This window comes from Bacillus rossius, chromosome 18 (genome assembly GCF_032445375.1).
Source record: "Bacillus rossius redtenbacheri isolate Brsri chromosome 18, Brsri_v3, whole genome shotgun sequence".
Lineage (NCBI taxonomy): Eukaryota > Metazoa > Arthropoda > Insecta > Phasmatodea > Bacillidae > Bacillus > Bacillus rossius.
In genome coordinates this window covers 7,180,066-7,201,924 of record NC_086345.1, presented here as the reverse complement: position 1 = coordinate 7,201,924, position 21,859 = coordinate 7,180,066, and the positions used below count along the sequence as shown (strand labels likewise).

Here is a 21,859-nt window from a genome sequence, read left to right as displayed (position 1 = left end):
GTCTGGGTTACGCGACAGCTGGTCGGCCAGCTCGTTGTTTGCCAGCGACGTGTTCCACAGTAAAGTCGAGTGCTTGCAGGACCATAGCCCACCGCGTCAATTTTGACTGCCGCCCCCGCATAGTGGCAAGCCATTTCAGGCACTGGCTGTCTGTCCGCAGTATGAACTGCTGGCCCTCTAGGTGTGGCCTGTACCTCCTCAGGGCCCACACCACGCCCAAACACTTCCTCTCATTCACACTGTAGCGTTGCTCTACTGCCCCGAACTTGGCGCTCGCATACTCAATTATGCGAGGCTCGCCAGCATCTCCAAGCTGTAACAATATGGCTCCTATTCCCTGTTGGCTTGCGTCCATTTGTACGATTATCAACTTTCCTGGAACTAATAGGGCCAGCAAGTGACATTGCCGGAATCGCTGTTTCAATTCCTCGAAAGCCGCTTGCATTTCCGTGGTCCATCGGTAGGGCTTTTTTGGTGACGGCTGTTCGGTCAGTGGTGCGGCGATGACAGAGAACTCTGGTATGATCGCACGTAGCCAATTGGCCAGTCCGATGAACCGTTGCAGCTGTTTACGACTGTTTGGGATAGGCTTGTTTACAATGTCAGACAGTTGTGACGTTGGCCGATTCCCCTCCGCATTCACGACCAGGCCCAGAAAATCTAGTTCCGTTGTACCTACGTGACATTTCTTGGGGTTACATGTAAGCCTGTGGGCAGCTAGTCGCTCTAGGATCAACGCGAGGTGGTGCGCGTGTTCGTTCCATGTCTGTGACCAAATGATAATGTCAATCAGATATGCGGCCGCGAACTTGCCCGCGTAGTCCCCTAACACACGCATCATCATGTTCTGGAATGTGGCGGGTGCATCCTGCAATCCAAAAGGCATGGCGCAAAACTGAAACTGTCTGCCGTCCGGAGTCGTAAAAGCGGTTTTAGGACGGTCCTATGGGCGTATGGGTACTTGCCAGTAACCCACTTTTAGATTTAACGAGGAAAAAATCTTTGCATTACCCAACCACGCGATTGTATCTGCGATGTTCAACCGTGGAGGTGGTGCGTTTACAGTTACCTTGTTAATTGGTTTAAAATTTAAAATTACGCAAGTAAAGTGCCATCTTTTTTTTCCACTAGCACGACCTGGAAGTTGTATGGGCTCTAGCTGGGCTCGATAATGCCATCTCGCAACATTTCCCTCACTTGATTCAGGATGGTCTGTTTCCCCGTGTGCCCGTAGCTGCCAGGAGGGATGAACATAGGGGTGTGGGGGTGAGTAGGAATAGAGTGCTCTGCGACCGTCGTACGTCTCAGCGGATCGGCAGTCGCGAACACATCACTGCTGGGTACAATTACACTATGGATAGCTGCCTGGACACCCCATGCTTGAAAGTAGCGAGACTGACCTGGTATTTGGTTGGTGGAGGTGAGCATCCGAGGCCATACACTGTACGGCGGCCCTGGTTGCTGACATGTACGCACCCACCTCGTACCTCGATCATGGCACCTTGGTCGTACAGCCACGGATATCCCAGGATAACGTCATCTCGGAGGTTGTCGACCACCAACGCCGTGGTGCTCGAACGTTGGTCGCGCACGTCCACGTGCAGCGTTACGACGCCCCTGGTGTGGCAGGCGTTCCCAGTGGTCGCCAGCTGGAGTTGGCCCGGCCAGGCCTCGAACTGCGATGACACACAGTTGTGGCTGGCGGCGGTGTCAATGAGGGCACTGACTGCCCGCCCGTTGACCACGACCGGGATGTGAAGTAGCACGCACTCCTCCAGACTCACGTGCCCCAGGCTTGGTCCAGCTGTTGCTGTTGTGAGAGCCGGTTGCGCGGGGGTGGCGGGCCGTGTTAGCGCGTCGCCCCCGGCTGCCCGTTTCCCGACGGATCGTTCCGTTGGGCTGCTGGTCGATATCGGTTGCGCACTGGGCAGTCCTCATGCCAGTGGAAGGTGCCACTCGGGCACGTATGGCATTGCGGTGGCGGCCCCTCGCCGGTCTCACGTCTGCGCCACGCCGGTGGTGGGCGTTCCTGCCGACTGTTGTTGGCGGGTGGGAAGTACGGCACCACAGCCGTTGCGTCAGCGGCTGTCATTGTCTCTGCTTGTTTCTTGACAATGAACGCCTCCGTCGATTCAGTCAGAGTCTGTTCCAGACAGTACAACTCCGTCCTGACCTTCATCTCCGCTTTCACGTCCGCGAACCGCGCCTCGAATCGCCGTGTGAACTCAGACCAGGGCATGTCAAATTCACTGACGATGCTCCACTACGTCTTCGCATCCCCTCTTAGCGCGCCTCCCACGCGCTCTGCCCACTCCACGTCCGGCACGCCGTACCGATCCAGCCTCTCATGAAACACTCGCACGAACTTCCCCGGGTCGTCACACATCCGTCCAGAAAATTCGGGAAGGTCGATATGACTCACAGGCGTAGGTTACGCGCACACATTTGTTGGCTCGACATAGACTCGCGCCCCCGTGGCGAACACCGCCCCGCGTGTTGCGAAATTCACTTCCCGACATTCGGTGCAGTCATACCAACTGTCGCGTGAAGAAGCCTGCTCGGTCTGGTCCATACACCGCACGTGTCTAAAGGCCCAGCAGTTTCGGCACCAAGCGTCCTTGCCCGCCTCTCCAATACAGGTTGCCACAGTACACTTCAAACGTTCTACTCCGACTGAATTCAATTCACCCCGCAAAACCGTCCAGGCGTGGTTCGCAGCGTTCCAGACACACGCACGTGTCCGTCCACGAGGCCCCCGTGACGCCCCCCACGTGCCTCGGACATGCGCACGTGACGCAATACATACTGTTTATGTTAAACACGAGCTCTGGTTTAATTTAGTCCACCCTAGCTGCCGGTCGTCTATCGTCTGCCATGCTCGCATTAGTCCAACTCACACAGGCGCTGCAATAAAATTACCGCGCCCAGACTGCGGAATGCCTCTGCTGCGCCTGGATTCCTGGAAGCGCGCTAGTGGTCACTGGATCGGTCGCGACGGAGTACCATTAGGCACGCTGCACGGACAATGGCTGCTCGGCTCCAAGCACTCCGGTTAACAATCGCACAAGTCCCGCGCATCCGGTCTCGATGGTTAAGGCAGCTTTTTGTCACGCGCCCCACGTTGGACGCCAATTGACATGGTCGGGGGATTTGGTAGTAATTAAATTGTACGTTTAGTGGGCGCCACCGTGTCTAGGGGGCACGGACCCGGCGAGAAGACTCTGTCTCAGGCGTGACGTAGCCCGTGTGACGGCATGACTCGTTTCTTCCTTCAGCAATTACCCTAATGGCCACCGAGGTAGCGAAGGGAGGGGGGGGGGAGGTTTTGGCGCCAAGCGCCTTTAACAGTTACCCTTTTTCCCTTCGTGCCGCGGACGTAGTTAGTGACGAAATACATAAAAATTACTATCGATTTGGATATAAAAACACATGGCACTTGGGGAACAAAACAAAAGAGTTGCACAGTATTATTATTTCTTGGGAGCGAAGCACTGATTCTACAGCGCCCTCTTGCGGCTGAGCGCTATTTAAAAACACTTCAGCTGGGAGGATTAACAGGAGGGGAGGGAGGTGGTGGCACATCGGGCTCAGATGGGCGCAGCCCTGGACGACGTCAACGTGACGTCATAACAAAACATTGATGAAATGATTGCATACTTTTATGAATAATATTGAATCATTTTTATTGAATTAGCACTATTTTGTATGGATACAAAGAAGGAGTGAAATGAAATCTACAATTTAATTGATAAATTTACTTTTATTTACACTCATTAATTCAAATATGGTTATTACTTTAACAAAGAGATTATTTTAACTATAACTTTTATACATGTTTGCTATTTAACTTCTTCCACTCTGTGTTATTCTGTTAATCATAGGGCGATGATAGGAAAAGTAGGAAACGAATGGGAGTGTTTCAAGTTTAATGTGCCACGAAAAAGTCAAATCGATGGTTGTTCCAATCGAGTGGAAGAGAGATAGATGCGGCGCTAGCGTACAATGAGCATAACGGGACACAGCGTAATAAGACAATGTGCGAAACGGGACACAATTTTTTGTGCGTGCAGCCGGCGTTCATCGATTTATTAGACGTTGTCAGGTCAAAAAGTAACCTTTAAAGTGAAAGAGTGATACAAGCTCTTTCTTTGTACTATTGCAATAAAAATACACCAACCGTTTTCCCTTGACTGAAGTGACATTGCTCGCGCATAACTCATGGACACAATACACCTGTACGCCTATTTTCTAATAGTCATGCTGGTCTCTTTGTAACCTGTATGGCTTGGTCTTGCAAGCCAAATTTATTTCATTGACATTACCATTAGTTAAAGATTTTTCCTATAAATTTATTTTATTGCTCTTTGCATTCACTGTTGAGTCTCAAATCTCACCAGATAATTGCCAAATATTTCGGAGTTATTAAAGGTCACACAAGTTACCTTTTAATTATATATCTTAATTATTTTTATAGAGCCCTGAAAATTTATTGAGTAGCAAGTCTTAAAATTGCTATATAAATATGGAAACATTATTAAGAAATAAATTTATTAAATGAAAAAGACATGCATGTCAAAGAAAGGGCTGTGTGAATTTTACAACATTTTTGCAATTGCGGTTATCTATTTGGCACACCGATAAGTTTGATATGTCTCCCAGTGTTCATATAATCAATTACATATAGATATATGTTAATGCTACAACACACAAACGACTTTGGCACCAACACAACTAAGGAATTTTAACTTCAAAAATGACTAGCAGCAATTAGCAACATTGTAAGTGTTGCAATGAAACATTGCAGGAACTTTTCCAGTCATAATAAATTATCACAACTGCAGAAAACTTGTGTGCTGAAAACTCTTTTATATTTTTACTACTGGATATGGTGGTGATAGGTGTTGAACGTGTGTGGAGGTTTAAATGTAAATAAACAGATAATGTGTTGTTTTGTTTACAAACACAGCTCTGGGGGTGGTATGAAAATGACATGTCAATTCATGAGTGGCATCAGTACTAATCATTAAAGTAAATATTTATGTTGAGTAACGAAAATGCTGACGGGAGACTGTGCCAAACCGGTACAGAAACGCCTGTCGTTTCACGCGATCTTCAGCGAAACGTAATACTGCGCCGCGCGGAGTGACGCGGTTCCACTCCCAGTGACCCCAGCGATCACCTACTCTACTCGCCGTTATATACTAATCTAGGGTGCCAGTAATGGTGCCATTCATAAAACAATTTTCGATAAAGTTTTTGCGCCTCTATAAAACTCCGAAAGTTCTTGAATTTTAAAAAGTGATATTGCACTTTGTCCTTTTTAGTTTTCCAAAATAATAAATGATGAACTCAAACAGTTTCGGCGACCATCAACGATCACACGACTGGCGCTCATGCGCTGTCACTAGTCTGTTCCTCCCCTCCCGCGCTGCTTCCACCGTCCTCACCGTTTTCCCTGTCAGTCCAAACATAAATAAACTGGGAGCCTATTGTTGAAATGTCAACTACTGAAATTAGATTCATAGGACTCCAAACACTTAAATAAATAAATAAATAAATAAATGTGTGTGTGTGTGTGTGTGTGTGTGTGTGTGTGGGTGTGTGTGTGTGTGTGTGTATACCGCTGCAACAGTACACTTGGAAAAAACGCACATTCTAAATAATCAAAATACCATTATCTCATGTGTCAAGTGTGTAGGATCAGTGCTGCATAATGTTCTCCTATTTTTTTTTTTATTATTTTCCTATCTGGTCCTACTACAATATTTGGTTGAAGTATTCCATGCCCATGTCTGCTGGAACATATTCTTAAATGTTCTTTAATGGACTCTGCAGTAAATTAATGTAAAAAAATGTACTAAGGTCTAAAATAAATGCTATCATTGATTAATATGAAAAAGTAACCAATAGTAAATTTTCTGCAAAAAAATGACAATACATAATTAAAAGTCTCATTTATCGATCAAGTCACTAAAAGTCATTGCAAAAGTGACCTGTTATGAGCCATGAAAACTGGAATGATTATTGACTGTCTTTTGAAAATATGGTTCACTCCTGAGGCTGGCATGAACAGTCAGCAAGTGCATTGGAGGGAAACACTTCTGGGAATGAAGCAGTCATGATCCAACGATGGTGGAGTGGGAGGGACAGTGTAACCGTTCCCGTTATGGATTCTGTGACAGTGCTGTGCCGTTGAATAAAACAAAGGAAGTTGTTTTAACAGCTGAATGATTCGGGAAGGGGTGGTGTCTGCTACAGAACAGTGGGGTTTGTTGCTTATCCAACAGGTTTCCAGCCAATAACCATAAAAAAAAAAGTGAACGAGTGAGATAGTTTATTTTAAAATTCTATTTGTCTGAAACTAAGGTAATTAATTATATCATCTCTGCCATCGCTGATTAAATGAAATTATTAAAAATTCACGTGAATGGACACAGAAATTTGTGAAAACAAAAATTAATAAAGAATTTTACGTGTGATTTGCAAGCAAGACAAAAATACCTGAAAACCCATTTAACATGCATTAAGTGATTTCTCACTGTTCGAATTGTGAGTTGCGATTTTTACAGGTCCTTACATATATCATAGTTATGAGCACTTGTTTTGACGGTTGCAAACAAACTTGAGACGAAGCTGCCTACGGGAAGGAAGAGCCCGACATGGCCACTCACCCGACAGGAAGAGGAAGGGCAGCTCGCCGCCGAAGGTCTGCACCGCACTGACGGCTCCCTGCAGCGTCTTGGTCCAGCGCGCCACGCCGCCGCCGCGCAGCACGGCCAGGTCCTCCAAGTGCCTGTGGGCACGGCACGGTAACTCACGTCTAAACTAATCTTTGCAACACTTTTAAGTTTGCTTTGCACACCATTTCCTTTACAAGGAATTCTTATTAAAATTATAAAATTTGTTTAATTAAAATTGGATAATAAATACAAATTTTCAAGACTGCGTCATAACGGAAATTGCAACGGTGACTTCATAATTCAAATTGGCGGAATTCAAAATGGAGGAATGGAGAAGTATAAACATTTCATTTGTATTTTTGATATATATGTTGTATTTACATCCAACATTCTTAACATTAACACATGAATTAGATGAGAATTTTTAAGAATGTGATGGAAAAATAAAGGTGTGTATTGGAACAAATAAAGTTAATGCAAATAAACATTTCAGAACACTAAATGAATTATTTAAAAAAATTACACAGAATCATTGGTTTAATTCTATGAACACAATATACTGTACTCTACAAATTTATTAATGTGACCATACAGTTAGGCAGGAAAAAGTTGCTGTACATAATGTGTTTTTATGTGTGATATCAAATATGTAATGTCTAATGTGCAAATATGTTGCAAATGTAATTTGTTCAAAATTGATGTCTGGGGGACATATACATATTCAACTAGAGTAATTACTTATGAGCACATAGACCTGGCTGACGACTCTACGACAGGGCAGTGACGTGGCTGGTAAACGGGCCTTAGCTATCAAATTCTTTATTATTTCTAATAAATATATTTAATTTGCTAAGACTCGAAAGTACTTAGACTCGTTCTGGTGTATTTATATGATAAGAACAAAAGAACGAATCATTTAGTTGAATTTGTGGGCGCCAACAACTTCTACGAAGTTGTAATAATGAATAATCATTACAATTACTTCTATTTTAATTAATTTGTAATACACACCATTAATTAAAATATTTTTTTATTATTGTCCGGACTAGTCAGGGGTAGAGTTGGGTATATCGTGGAAAAATTTGTAAAACCTTGGATTAGCTTGTATACAACGATTTTGTGAATTTTAACTCAAGTTGTCTCTAACTTTAGCAATCTGGTATGGTAAAAGATTTAGTAATGGATTTCAAGTGATATTAATTATTCCCGATTGTCAGTTTTGCAAGCTAGTAAAAGTGGTGACATTCATTCATCATCATATAACCGACCTGTTATTATAGTTCCGTGGTAACGAACTATGCGTTACTAGGTTTGCCTTCTTTCAGCCAGGATCTCAGCAATGAATCTTCTGCATCTTCATCCTTGGCACGCCCGTTCGCTGTCTTGCACCTTCGTCCTGGGAACGCCTAGTATTAACGAGTAGTCTTCGTCCTGGGAACGCCTTTCGTTGTTTCAAACTTCGTCCTGGAACCGCCTCTAGATGACCATCTTCGTCCTGGGAACGCCGATAGTTGATCGTCTTCGTCCTGGGATCGCCTATCGTTGATCGTCTTCGTCCTGGGAACGCCTATCGTTGATCGTCTTCGTCCTGGGAACGCCTCGCGTTGTTTCCGTATGTTCTCGTACAGTTGAAAATTAGAAATACTTATTTCTTCGTCCTGGACACGCCTTAATCTGATTTCAGTCTTCGTAGTTTATACTTGTAGTCTTCTTCCTGGTATCGACTTGTAGTACTCAAATATTCTTATAAATAATAATTCTTCTTTATTTCTCTAACTCTCTTCAAATCATTAATATTATTACTATTTATTATCATATATTATAATTATCAAAATATTTCACCAATTATAAGTTCAATTTCTGCAGTCATAAAAATATCATGTCTTTTCTATTCGAAGTTCCTATATCAATTCCCTTTCGTTTTCGCTATTCCTTCCAAACAAAACTTTTATTAGCTAGCAATAATTTTTGTTAAATATTTTCCACCAATACCAGATTACTTTACAAATATTCGTCATATAATATTACATATGAACTGTGAAAAACAACTATTCTTATTCGTTAAACAAATATCATGACTTGAGCAAAGAAGTATTACATTCAAAGATATAAATACAAATTATTGATTTTATGGTTCATAGAGAAATAAAATGTGTAGTGAAGTGAAATTATAAATATGCTACATTAATTTTGTTCATCCATCTTGTTATGTGAAATTAACAAGTTCAACCTTTATACTGGCTCTGAGCAGCGCACACACTATGACTGAAGTGATTGATGGTCGTAGGTGGGCTCTCTAGGTCCCTTGACCGGTGCACACGTGGTTGAGCAGACAAAGTACTCACGGGATTTATTACCAACTGTTTTAAATGAGATATGCACATAAAACATTTCCTAACACAATCCTAGGTAAAACACTAATTGCAATTAATTGGCTTAGGTGTGGACCAGGGCAGCATGTGATCCGGTCTAGAAATTTATGTTGTCTCTTTTGGTGTTAAAATGTCTATTACTGAACTGAAATGATTAGGTTTAACAGCATGCCACCTGGAGTTAGCCTCGAAGATAATTTATATTTATTTATGTACAGACAGGATGCTAATGGATGAGAAGTTGTGACGGTGATGTCTTGAGATCCTACTCCGGGCGGCGGTCGAGAGAGACTGGGCAGGGGTTGGTTGTCACGGCCTCAGGAAGCCGCGGAATTACTGTCAGGTCGTGAACATACTAGCACAGTATACCCCTTCAAACTCTTTCATTAACTTCAATGGGCCGTGGTTACTGGGGGGGGGGAAGGAAAGGGTCTGACTACACTTGCTACATAGTAACTGTGAACTGTGAAACGGGGTGGATAAATGTAAACATTAAAAGTATGTTTTATGGGAAGCTTTCTGTATCTTATAAAGTTTTCTGCTCAGTGCACGTACAAAGAATATGGACAGTATACAACATACAAGCACTCCATTCAGAGATGACTTGTGGTGGTTAACCCTATGTGCATGCTCCCACTCCCTTGCGTATTCCCCCCCCCCCCCCCCCAAAGAAGATACTCCTTAAGATTTGTGCCCCTAAGTACATGTATTTACCATGTATTAAAATTACTTTTGTGTTTACTGAATTCAAATCTAAACTGCATGAGTGAGGGTGCGTTCCGAAAGGGTTGCGCACGCACCACTCTGTCTTATTGTAATTGGGGCTGAATGGATTAAAGTATTATACGGCACATGGCACCTATTTACACCTGTTGCAGGATGGAATAGCACACGCGCACACACACGATAGACGGAGGTTTGAAATACGTTGAGGCGATAGAGAGTGTTGGTGGGGGAAGAAGGGGCCTAAAGTGAGGTGAGGCACATCGCGCTTACCGGAGGGCGTAATCCTGGAGACATCAACGTAAAGGAAATTTTCTGCAAGTACAACACATTGTCTTATATGGATTTTTCCTAAACTATCCGGCCAACTCGGGTTTTCATTATCATGGATTGGCCTCGGTCCCAATCAGTTTGACTGAGCGACATCCTGCAGGCTTGCAAATACCCTAGGCAGACCTCGGGCAGGGGTGCCAACCTTCGAATAGCAAGGACCAGTTCCAAACGTGTAATAATAATCAGGGATGGGCCAATGAAATCCTTAAATACCATCATTTATTTAGTATTTAAAGATTTTAAAATTAAGAAAAACTTTCTTCAAAATATTTGAGGAAGGTAATTTCAGAAATGCAAACACTATCACCTGTGTAGTTCACAAGGAGACATTGTTTATCTCTGAAAAGCTATCTGAGAAATCTTTGTATCTGCCACTAGCAACATGCTCTAAGGATGTTTGTTTAGCACTTCAGGTACCAATTTTGCCAGGAAAAAATACTTTTCCATTATTAAATCCAAAAATATTTTATTTATTTTTTTAAAGTAAAAATTTTGATGGGTTGTGTGTTTATTTAAAATTTTAATTACTTTTTTTTTTTTTTTTTTTATTAAATATTACTTCATCCCCAACACTAAAACTGTTTATTCTAATACAAGATTAGGATTTCAGAAAAAGTGGTTGCGACCCCTCATTAGTAAACAATATTTTTAGCCAGATTGTAATCACGGGTCAATAATTATCAATACTCATTCTCTTCCCATTGATTGTGCCCGTTTGGTTTGTGGCAGAGCTACAGTCAAATAAGTATTATGTCAGTAGGAAAATCACAGCTGTTATCTACAGTAGTGTAAGAAATGTACAATTCTAAATTTTAAATTTTGCAAGAAAGTGTGTGTGTGTGATCTTATTAAGTTATTTTGTAGTTATCCTTGCAGGGACTTGTCAATGTGGCAAGCATGCCAGGACTTGGGTCGTCTACACCAACAGCACAGCACAGGCATCAGTGCACAAAAAACAAAATCTAACAGCAACAATTTTACAAACAAATAAAAAAAAATATTTTCTGGATTTATACTATTTCTTAATTCTTGAATACGTGAATCCCTCTAAGGGTATATTTGTTTTCATAGCATACTTAATAAGATGAACAGGATTATTGTACAGAACAAACGCTAACACACATTATTTCTGGTATGTCATTTCCACAGTAAATAAATAAAACCCCTGTGAGTCTGTAACTGGGGTCCAAATCAATAAGAATTAAGTCAAATCTGTAATACTTGGTAAGTACTGCAGCAACATACATTACAGAGCCCGCCTAGTCACGGGTGTATGTGTTGGCGAGGTGGGATGATACGTGCTATGCTTGCTGGTGGTTCTGGCGCGGTATCGCCTGTGAGTGCAAGGCTGTGAACTGGCGCGGCGCAGTCTTCTCCTCATGCACGGGACAACTATGAGGTTTGAACAGCAACCATAACGTTACATGGCGGAGAATTGAAGATAGAGGATTAATACATGTCCCTTGAGTGCTTTCAAGAATCTGAACCAGTAGCGGATATAGAGGGGGGGCTAAGGGGCTCAAGCCCCCTCCAAAAGCATCTGGGTCCACTATTGTTTTAGTGTTTGCCTTGATAAAGCCTAGCCTCAGCTGGGTCAAGCCCCTCCCAAACAAAAATCCTGGATCTGCCACTGATCTGTATCGTGTGTTTTGTGCTAAGAAATTATTCTAAATACCCATGTTTTAGCAATTTTCACTCTTATGTGAACACAGTTTAGAAACAAAAAATACAGAAACAGAACTACTTATCCACCCATAGCGTATTCTTATATGCTTTCTGTAAACAAAAACCACTGTTATCTTGAGCAGTATCTTCTGACGCTGAGCACACTGACGCGCAGTGGTGGATCCAGGATTTTGGTTTGGGAGGGGCTTGACCCAGCTGAGGCGAGGCTTTATCAAGGCAAACACTAAAACAATAGTGGACCCAGATGCTTTTGGAGGGGGCTTGAGCCCCTTAGCCCCCCCCCCCCCCCCCTCAGATGCGCTACTGCTGACGCGTGTCACCATCGCACGGTGCCGGAGACGCTCACCAGAACAGGAACTGCCACAGCAAGCCGGTGCACAGGCCACAAGCGATGCACCAGGCCACGAACATGACGATCCTCAGGTCAGGCAGCAACTTGGCGATGTCTCGCAGGATGTTCTTCGACCGCTTCCTCTCGCCGGGCTGGAACGACACGTGCAGCGTGGTTCAAGAACACACGCGTCACAATCGACAACCAACACTTGTGATAATCTTTCATCTGACACAATTCACAGCGCTGCAGACCAGGGGAAGCCCTCAACTCACGTAGTTTTGGTTCCGGGCAAGAATTTCCGAAGATTTCCGAAGTTTTGCGTTTTGGTATTAACGCCACTTCAGCCGCTAAATCAGAAGTTTCCAATGAAAACAAGCATGTTGTGACTCACCTAACCTAACCTAACCTAACCTAACCCATCGATTTTTTTAATTTCAATTTTTGAGAGAAATCCGAAGTTGCACGAACGTGGTAGGGAACCGAAACTACGTGAGTTGTAGGCTTCCCGCAGACAAGTTACAAATGTATTACTAATATACCTGATTGGAAATCTTACAAATTATGTGATACGTGCAAATAATGTTTACAGCTATACGAGGGTATTGTGAACAATCTTTACACTTTTTTTTTTACTGTGGGGTTTGAAAATACGTACAATAAGTAATAGGGAGAGGCCCGGACACTTAATTTCTCTGAATGAACCTGCGTTACATATGCTGACATTATGTCCTTGCGAGAGGTTACGTTCTTGAAACGTCATCCTTCCGTTTATAAATCACTCTAAAATATTTTTTTTAACATTGTGTAATTTATTTAGAAGGAGGACAGATGAATTCAGACATTAGTATTTGATCAACATTAAAAATACAGTATAAATGAATGAACTTTATTTTTAATTCATACTTTCAGCAAGTACTACAGTGAACCTGGAGTCTTACAGAGTGACCCATGGTCAAATAATGTTGTTGGGTCATCCCTGTTTTCAAAAGCCACAATATGCGTAACTATAAATGAGATTGGTGTGTATCGCATTGTAAGCTTGAAGGTGGTTTTAATTCGACAGGTTGTTAAGTGAGCAGCACCGCATGTTTAGGGGCACACGACCCGGCTGAGAGTCCTCTCAGGGTGTGACGTCGCCCGTGTGGGAGCAGGATTCCACCGCTCCGAATGTGAGCTAAATTACCAGGTCCCGGTCCTCTCTCAGCTTCGGAAACTATAACTATAAGCATGATATATTACGGTGGGCTCTTGAGGCGTCCCAAATGCCAAGAAATAACATGATATTCCACAACTTGTATTTTATTGACGACTAGAAATTACAATCCGCCCGCTCGCACGCTCAAGTACACAGTTAAAAGGCCTTATGGCACGAATGATTTACAGTGAGGTACAGACCACCCTAGTAGTCGTACATAGTTACGCGTCAGTTGATTTAAAATTCCCATCAAGAGGAAGAAAATACAGTGTTTTCTCGCACAATCGTTGCACATTTTATTATAAAATCAAGTTTGAAAAGTAGGGGTGCAACGATTATGCGTAAAAATTTTTTTTTATTAAAGTTATTCATAAAAACAAAACCCATTCATGGAAAGTACGTTTATTTAAAAAGGGAAGTATAAAAGAGCATGCCAAACAATTTGAATTAATAAGTCATACAACAAAAACCTTAATTCAACTTTAAATAGAAAAACATCTTTCATCCAAATGCAAGCGGAACGGACGCATAACTACCGTAGTACACAACACAAAAGAATGTGGGCTATCAAATGTAGTTAACTCAGCACCTGATAAGAGAGCGTGCGTTGTATGCACTCGGTGAGATATTGATATTCGGCTATGTGCGCGCACTCTATACGGAAAGCAACATAACCAAACATACATTAATGATTGCAACGAGCGCTGGCTACAGTTTTGTATGGTATACACCGCGGCGACGCTGACGAACGGATGAAGGTTATAACGTTTAAAAAGTATTTAAAAAAAAATTTACACGTCAGACAACTTCGTATTTCCGTTAATTAAATAAGTAAATGGTAATGTCTGAATATATATTATAATTCTATTTTAAAATACATTGTTTTATACGGAAAAAATACCCACACAAAGCGCTCGGAATCTAATAGCAGGACCATAAACATTATGCGACGCATACGCTAGAGGTTATATGGCTGCGACGATTACGCGCGTGCGACCATTATGCGATAAAAGAGGGTATTCAACTAAACAGTCTGCCTCCTGAGGCAGGCCCTGAGGACATTAAGAAAATAATTTGGATTATTAAATTATTAGGAAAGAATCACTTAGTCACTGAGGGTGACGGATGAAGTTCCTGAAGTGCTGGTGCGTCCTACCTCGGCCGGTAGGGCTTGCTCTTCGAGGCATCCTGGCGTCTTCACGCCTGACAAAGCTACCGTTATAGTTATTTGATTATGTGCCATAGGTTGTTTGAGATAACTACACAAAGATCTTGTAAAAAATAAGGCCCGTCTCCCCACACCCTCGTTATCAAAAAACAAACAGTGATACATTATTTAGTATTTAAAAATAGTGCCAGGTTCGGCCAAGTTCGAGTCCGCTCGGGAGTGCCCGGCAATGTCTTTGTGAGAGAACATAATTGACTTAAAACAATAAAACATGACTCTTTACTTCAGTCAGCTAAACACAAACACTTGGGGTGAAAAGAAAAGGTTTACAATGTTAGTCTTCAAATTTACGTGAGCGAGGCACTGCTAGTGCTGTTCACACACACGGTCACATGCACACGTACGTGCGATCCAAGCCCGGAAGGACGGCTGAGGACTGGGAAGGGAGCCGAGTCGTAACAGGCTCGTGGGGCGAAGCCCCGGTTGACGTCAGCATTACTTGCAAGATTTACAATAAATTCTAATAACAATAGACTTTAAGTGTTGAGCTATCAGGCTCAACCCAAGCATTACAAAAATATCTTTAACTCCGCTGGGCCCCGCTGGTGCCTCCCCCCTCCCAGCCCCTCCCGCGCCACAGCTCTGCTTCACAATGCCAGTCATGTGGCCTGGCTTACAGCTGACCAGCTTCGCTGCCGACTGCGTGATTCTGGCCCGGTCTGCGACGAGTACGGCCAACAGGACAGAAGTTGTGTGCCCAACTATTGCAGCTGGCTCATGGCGTGTCAGTTTGGCATTTGCTGTGAATTAGTCAACAATTCAGTGTATGTTGTACTCTCGACTATGAGAGGTAACCAGAATAAATTATTTTGGCCATTATGATTGTGCTAAGATAAGTAATCTTGTGTGAATAAACGTCAATTGTTACGTAATTGTTACGAGGCTCAGCAGAGCCTCCAGCAAATCATTAACCTGAAACATGATTATAACTTTGGGGGTAGAAAAAAAAGAAATGATAGAGCACTATCCCGAGGTACCCGAGACCTAGTCTCCTACCTATACAGGTAGGGTAGGGAAATATTCACGAACTGAAAGAAAACATAATTAAACAATTCAGACACAGTTTATTATTTACCACATACTTAAAGTTCACAAACAAATAAACTCTAATAAATTAACAACAAAGTAATAAGTAATTACGTGTTAAGTATACTCTGTAACTTCAGTATTTACGTGTTTGACAATGAAATTTATAATTCTGCAGACAAATCATTTGCTTACTATCCAGGAGATACGAGTTATATACCAGGAGAGGTCATATTTTCATGCATAGTTATTAATCAAGAGATTTATTTCTCTTAACAAAATAAACCAGTTCTGTCAAAGCTGAAACTAGATTTTTCCTGTTTCATTCAAAAGTCTTTCACCTTGAGCTGGAAGCAGATGCAGAAATTCAGACCGACAAGGATCAGTAAGATGTAAAACATGACGGTGTAGTCTTTCTTCTGTTTGCCGCGACTGAACTCATCGATGAGCGCTCCGGTCATGAGGGAGAATATCCCCCAGCCAATGGAACCCCACAGCCTCTGTCGGCCGTACAGGATTGGTCTCTCGCCTGCAATCATAGGCCAGCAAACATCACAGTTCATGCAAGCACTAGCAGTGAGGCGAGTCAGTGCCCTCAGTACGTAGAGTGACTTGACATTAATACATTATTCATGCCTTTCATTTAAAGGCTATTTTCTCAAATTGATGTTGACAGGTCAAACAAGCAAGCACAACCTTCGGGTTGGTGGCACTTCCAACTTAAAAATTAGATGAAGGTAGATAACTGCACTTAAATGGGAAGTCCAAAAATTATAAGAGATTATTGCAAAGTATGGGCTTCGTCTGGAAACAGTGCTAAGACAGGTGGCATTTGTTAATTGAAAGAGCTGACATAGTGGCATGGTGCTCCAAATACCTCACACAAATTAGACAGTGTAGGTTCTGAAGGTAAGGAAGTGTTTTACCTTGATGAGACGTGGGTGGATACTGATCTCACATTCCAGAAATGCTGGCAACGCAAAAATGATGTAACGGGAGTAACTAAAGGAAATGCAACCAACAGGCTAATACTTGTTGACATTGGTTCAAGATGTGGATTGCTCCCGGGGGGATTATTGATGTACAAGTCAGGTATGACAGTCGGAGATTATCACGGGGAAATGAAAGCTATTAATTTCGAAAAATGGCTGACCGAAAGTGTTCTACCAAACTTGCCGCCATATTCTGTTGTGATAAGCCTACTTCGAAATACAGTACAAAAAATAAAATGATTAGATGGCTAAAAAGTGTAGAGTCAGATGAAAAAAATGATGAAATGTATGTTTATGGAACTGGAAGAAAAACACAAACCAAAGGAGAAAACAATTCGGGTTGATCAAATTTTAAAAAATGCCGGACATCATGTTATTCGACTTCCACCATACATGTGTGAGTTCAATGCTATTGAATTAGCGTCGGCAAAGATAGAGAGGTGCATTTGGGAATGTAATACTGTGGAAGGGTTTTCCGCGTAAGCACTTCAGACGCACACACTGGATGCTGTTAACTCCGTAACAAAGGATGACTGGGTAGGCTACTGCAATCATTTTGAAAAAAATAGAAGATGGCTACTGGAAGAGGGACTGCATAATAGACTTGGCAATGGATCAGTTCTTAATAAATTTACATGACGACAGTGACGATGATGATGAATTCCTTTCATCAACGAGTAACAGAGTAACGGACAACAGTGATGAAAATAGTGATACTGGCAGAGCTACATTGTGTTTGGCTCAGCCTTTGTAACAGCTGGTATTTATTCTTTGACTTATCGAGATCTGGTAATATTTTAATGTTTCCCTATCGCCTCGTTTCGTATGACTGAGAGGTGCCATTTCTCCACTCTTGGTTGACGTGAGTTGTGGATCAAACCAACACTGCCTTCACTGGGGTGAGTTTCCAAACTTTAGTCACATTTTCTTTACAATCACGTCATGATTGAATTATAAGTGTCTATTTACATGTGTTAAATGTCACAACATGCCATTATTCCTCTTTCTATTTTTTCACTGACACACAATTAAATGTTGTACTGTCATTACTGCACTGTATATTTAGAACGCCAATATACAGCAGGGCTTTGCCAATTCCATGCGAGTCCCCCCCCCCCCCCCCTCCCTCCCTCACCCAACGCTTCGTCCTGCCGATCCGTGCCGAGCAGTGTTTGTTGTCGGAACTATGGGGCGCAGCCACGGGTGTAGCCAGGGTTTTTTTTAGGGGTTCAACCCCCCCCCCCCCCTAGCACTAAATCTTTAATTAAATTTCTTATTCATCAGTGAAACAAATACCATATTAAAAATTAATAAAATTTTTACCATTACAATATTTAAATTTAAGTACCGAAAACTGCTAAAAACGCACTATTTTTCACCTTAAAATCCCACACTTTAATACAGGGGGGGGGGGGGCATACTTCTAAACACCCCCCATACACAAATCCTGACTACGCCACTGGACGCAGCTCACTACTTTCGTGGTCCTTACAGAATGTGCCTTTCCCAGTTTTCAGATTTACGTTAATTGGTAAATGAAAGGTTTATTAACGTAAAGAAATAGAGAATAACTATTAATTATTGTAAAGAGTAAGTCATCCAATAAATATAAACCTGCAAAATAATTAATTAGTTTTATTTATAATGTTACCATTTATTTCAAGTAATTAAAAGGAAGAAATTTCACATTTCAGGAAACTGAATTTACTAAGTTATCTTGAGATTAGATGAGTTTGTCCTCCTTTGAAGTGTTTGGTTTATTACTGTCTGATTTCTCTCGCACCAGTTCTATCATGTGTCAAGGAAACAGAGAGTGGTGGAGGTTTTATGTGAATTTATACGAAATTTTGGGTTTGCAGTCCAATTTAAATTAAATTATTCACAGTTAGAGATGATAAGAATCTGCAAACCCACTAAATCCTCGTTCATCACCATTATCAATTGCATCCCCATATTTGCTCAGGTCATAACAGTATTAATAAATACCTAATGTGCGTAATATTGGAAATTATTTTCCTACTTGAAATCAGTTCAAATATTTTACCACGGAGAGCATTTGACAGCAAATTTTTTCCAACAAACAGACACAGTTGCACTACCTGGCCTAACGCCTGTCTCTTTGTCTGAATAGTTCTCTCTTTCTCCCTCTTGCCCCCTCCACGTTCTATCCTGACGTCTCCTTCGCTGCTCGACTGGTTGGAGGATGGCCTTCGTTTCCCCTTGTAGTGTGTGACTGGCGTTGTGTGGACCTGCCGACCAGGGCCGGTGCGTCCACACAGGCGAACCAGGCAACCGCCTAGGGCGCCAAGTAGCTGGGGGCGGCGCAGCACGACACATAACAGCTGATGTAATATGTTTAACGATTACTGAAACTAGATGAAAATGGATTTTTGTAACAGTTTGGAATGTTTATATTGATATAAGTAATTATTTAAAGTCCACGGCGACCTGTTTATGATTTGTAATAAGTAAAAAAAAAAAAAAGCCTGCTTACATTTGATTGTTGACAAAATCTTAGGCTTACGTGATGTATTTTGAGGCAAGGAAAATTTTATTTTGGGGTGTCCGGCAGGAGGGGCATTAAGGTTTTTCGCCTAGGGCGCCAATTTACCGTGCACCGGCCCTGCTGCCGAGGAACGAGTTTACATTTTCCACCACATTCATGCAATCAATTTTGCATTGTGAGAATCTAAGACGGTTTGCTGGAATCGGTTGCTACAAAGTCTCAGCTATCACAACACGCACACAGCGAGGGAAGCAGTGGCGTTTCGGCCGAGCGGGAGACTCCAAGACAGACGGGCGGGGGAGGGCTCACCCAGCAGCTGGAAGCAGAGGGCGTCGCCCAGGCTGACCACCACGGCCATGCCGACCCAGCTCAGCGCCAGCAGCCCCAGCAGCAGCCAGAACTGGTACAGCGAGACGGGGTCGTCGCCCGAGGCCGCGGACTCCAGCGCCTCGCGCAGCGCCGCGTCGTCGCAGCGCGCCTCGCAGCTGGCGCCGGTCGGGTTCCCGCAGCGCGGCGCCAGGCAGGCGTCGCCCACACGGCACGCGCCGACGCGCAGTTCCAGGCACGAGCTGCCCTGCTGGCGTGCGGGAGATACACGACAAGCCACTGTCCACTGTCCTGTTAGCTTTCAAGTTCTTGTCTTCCGTTGGTGGGAATCACAGTTTTCAGAATTTCTGAGAGAGAGGGAGGATATATACCACCATCTCCTCCCCCTTTCATAAACTCAGCACATGGCATATTAGACAACATAAGACTATAAGTCACATAGCATGCAAGATAACACTACATGCAAGAGACACAGAATATAAGGCACGTTGACATGGCATGTAAGATACATGGCATATTATGGCATACATACATTATAGTAAGTACGACAAGGTTTTCTGTCCAGTAATGAAAATTGGAAAATTAATTTGCACCTCTATAAAAGATTTAGACTCCTGGTCTAAGAGATGAAAGTAGCACATCCCTGCTTATCCACATGCGAGGTGAGGCATTTTGGGCGGTGTTCTGACTGTACTTGCGAGAATAGGTAATTATGTAGTGTTGACGTCGTACCGCCTGTGACAGTGAAGCCAGGTCTCCACCCCGCCAGTACCGGACCCCGCTGCGAGACCGCACCCCTAGCCTAGCCTATGCAGGCTGACGCTGCCGCCCCCCCTCCTAGGCCGGCCGCGGTCAACGGCAGTCGACAACGGGTCATCAACTAGGACGGACGTGCCGTTCCCCGCATTTCCCATCCGTTTAAAAACGTGCGTGTGTTCATTGTGTTCAGCCACCATATATATATATATATATATATATATATATAGAGAGAGAGAGAGAGAGAGAGAGAGAGAGAGAGAGAGAGAGAGAGAGAGAGAGTGTGTGTGTGACCAAAGTTACAGCAAAAACAAGAGGAAATACTGTGTTCAAATTGCTAATTATCAAATAAGAATCTAGAGCTTGAAAGCTATGTTTTTTTGTGTATGGCATGATTAGACTACTTTGACAACAGAAGGTAGATGAGGTGCTTGGAAATATTCAACAGGCACTACCTCTTGCCTTTAGGCCCTACTGCATAGGAAGAGACTACTACATGTAAAGTATAGCACTGAGCACTTCTGGCTGCCAGAGGTAAAGAGAACAGGCTCGAGCTATGTCTTCCCTGAGCCCCACGGAGTGCGTGCAACAAAGACACAAGCAGGGACGTGGCACCCAGGGTGACCCGTGTGAACGACTGGGAGGGGGAGGCAGTAACTACAGTTTTCCTCAGCATATTTTTCCTTCAAAATTTGTTCTAAAGTAATCAGCCAAGCAAAATTTAAAATGTTTTTCCACAAATGTGTGAACTAATTTAAGTGAAGTGAATGTGATATGAAGCAAACTCTCACACAAGATTACATACGTACTACTTACAAGACCAATGGAGGTATTAAGTCATCAATGAACATTATAAAAGGTAAATTAAGTTTATCCTTGTTTGTTGTTAGCAGCTCGTCTACCAGGTCGTCGGATACAAACACACACTCTGCAGGTTGAGGTTACCGGGACATCTCTGAAACCACGGACAGGGTCAACACTGATCTGTAATAAAACTTCCTTGACCTTCCCTCACCAAATTTCAAATCACCCAGACTACTTTTATTTAATAATGTTCGCAGGCATTCACGGCCATTTTCCGAAGTAGTTTGGCTTCTGGGTTGTAGCCGTGTCCTTGGCGAATAATTCACCGGTGTTTCGGTCGACATTGCAGTCGCCATCATCAGGGAACAGAAGATAAGAATAGACCTATTTTTCAATTTTCTGAAACATATAAAGAAAATCCACCCCTTCTCTCTTAGATTTCTTTGTTTCAAACAAAACATTCAGTACACCAATTTTATAGTGTGTATGACTGCAATGAAACACAACCTGAGAAAAAAAAATTGTTTGAGTGGCATTTTCCCCGAGACTTTCCTTCCCGAATGTGGATACCCTGATGGAAGGCCGAGCATACGCCCTTTGAACCAGAGTCCCGCCACTTGGAAGTCCAACGCTGTGGCGTTGAGTCAGCTTGTTCTACACTGCACGGTTATGCACCGAGGCCTATGGCCACAGGAACTCCAAAACTACTGTGGGCTCGAACAACGCAGCTGTTGTCTCTGCTTGTGTACTTAAGTCATTCTTGCGGTTACGCATGATCAACCACGCCTCAAGGCCCTACCCAATCAACAGTTCAAGGGCACGTTCACACAGGGGAAAAGGGAAAGAAGAGGCGGGCAAGAGTCGAGTGAAAGGAATTATGATCAACCAATTTCTGCT

At 43.0% G+C, this 21,859-nt stretch overlaps 1 protein-coding gene across 5 annotated transcripts in view; it reads right to left on the bottom strand.

Annotated features, from left to right (window-relative positions):
• The window catches only part of LOC134541414 (major facilitator superfamily domain-containing protein 6-like), a 42,634-nt gene that overhangs the window by 7,560 nt on the left and 13,215 nt on the right, over positions 1-21,859 (bottom strand). For all 5 annotated transcript variants that reach the window (XM_063384853.1, XM_063384852.1, XM_063384850.1 and 2 more), the window contains exons 5-8: positions 19,385-19,652; positions 15,919-16,106; positions 12,141-12,277; positions 6,672-6,793 (exon numbers count right to left, since the gene is read on the bottom strand). In XM_063384853.1, coding sequence (XP_063240923.1) covers positions 6,672-6,793; positions 12,141-12,277; positions 15,919-16,106; positions 19,385-19,652 — 715 coding nt within the window. The remainder of the gene's footprint in view (positions 1-6,671; positions 6,794-12,140; positions 12,278-15,918; positions 16,107-19,384; positions 19,653-21,859) is intronic.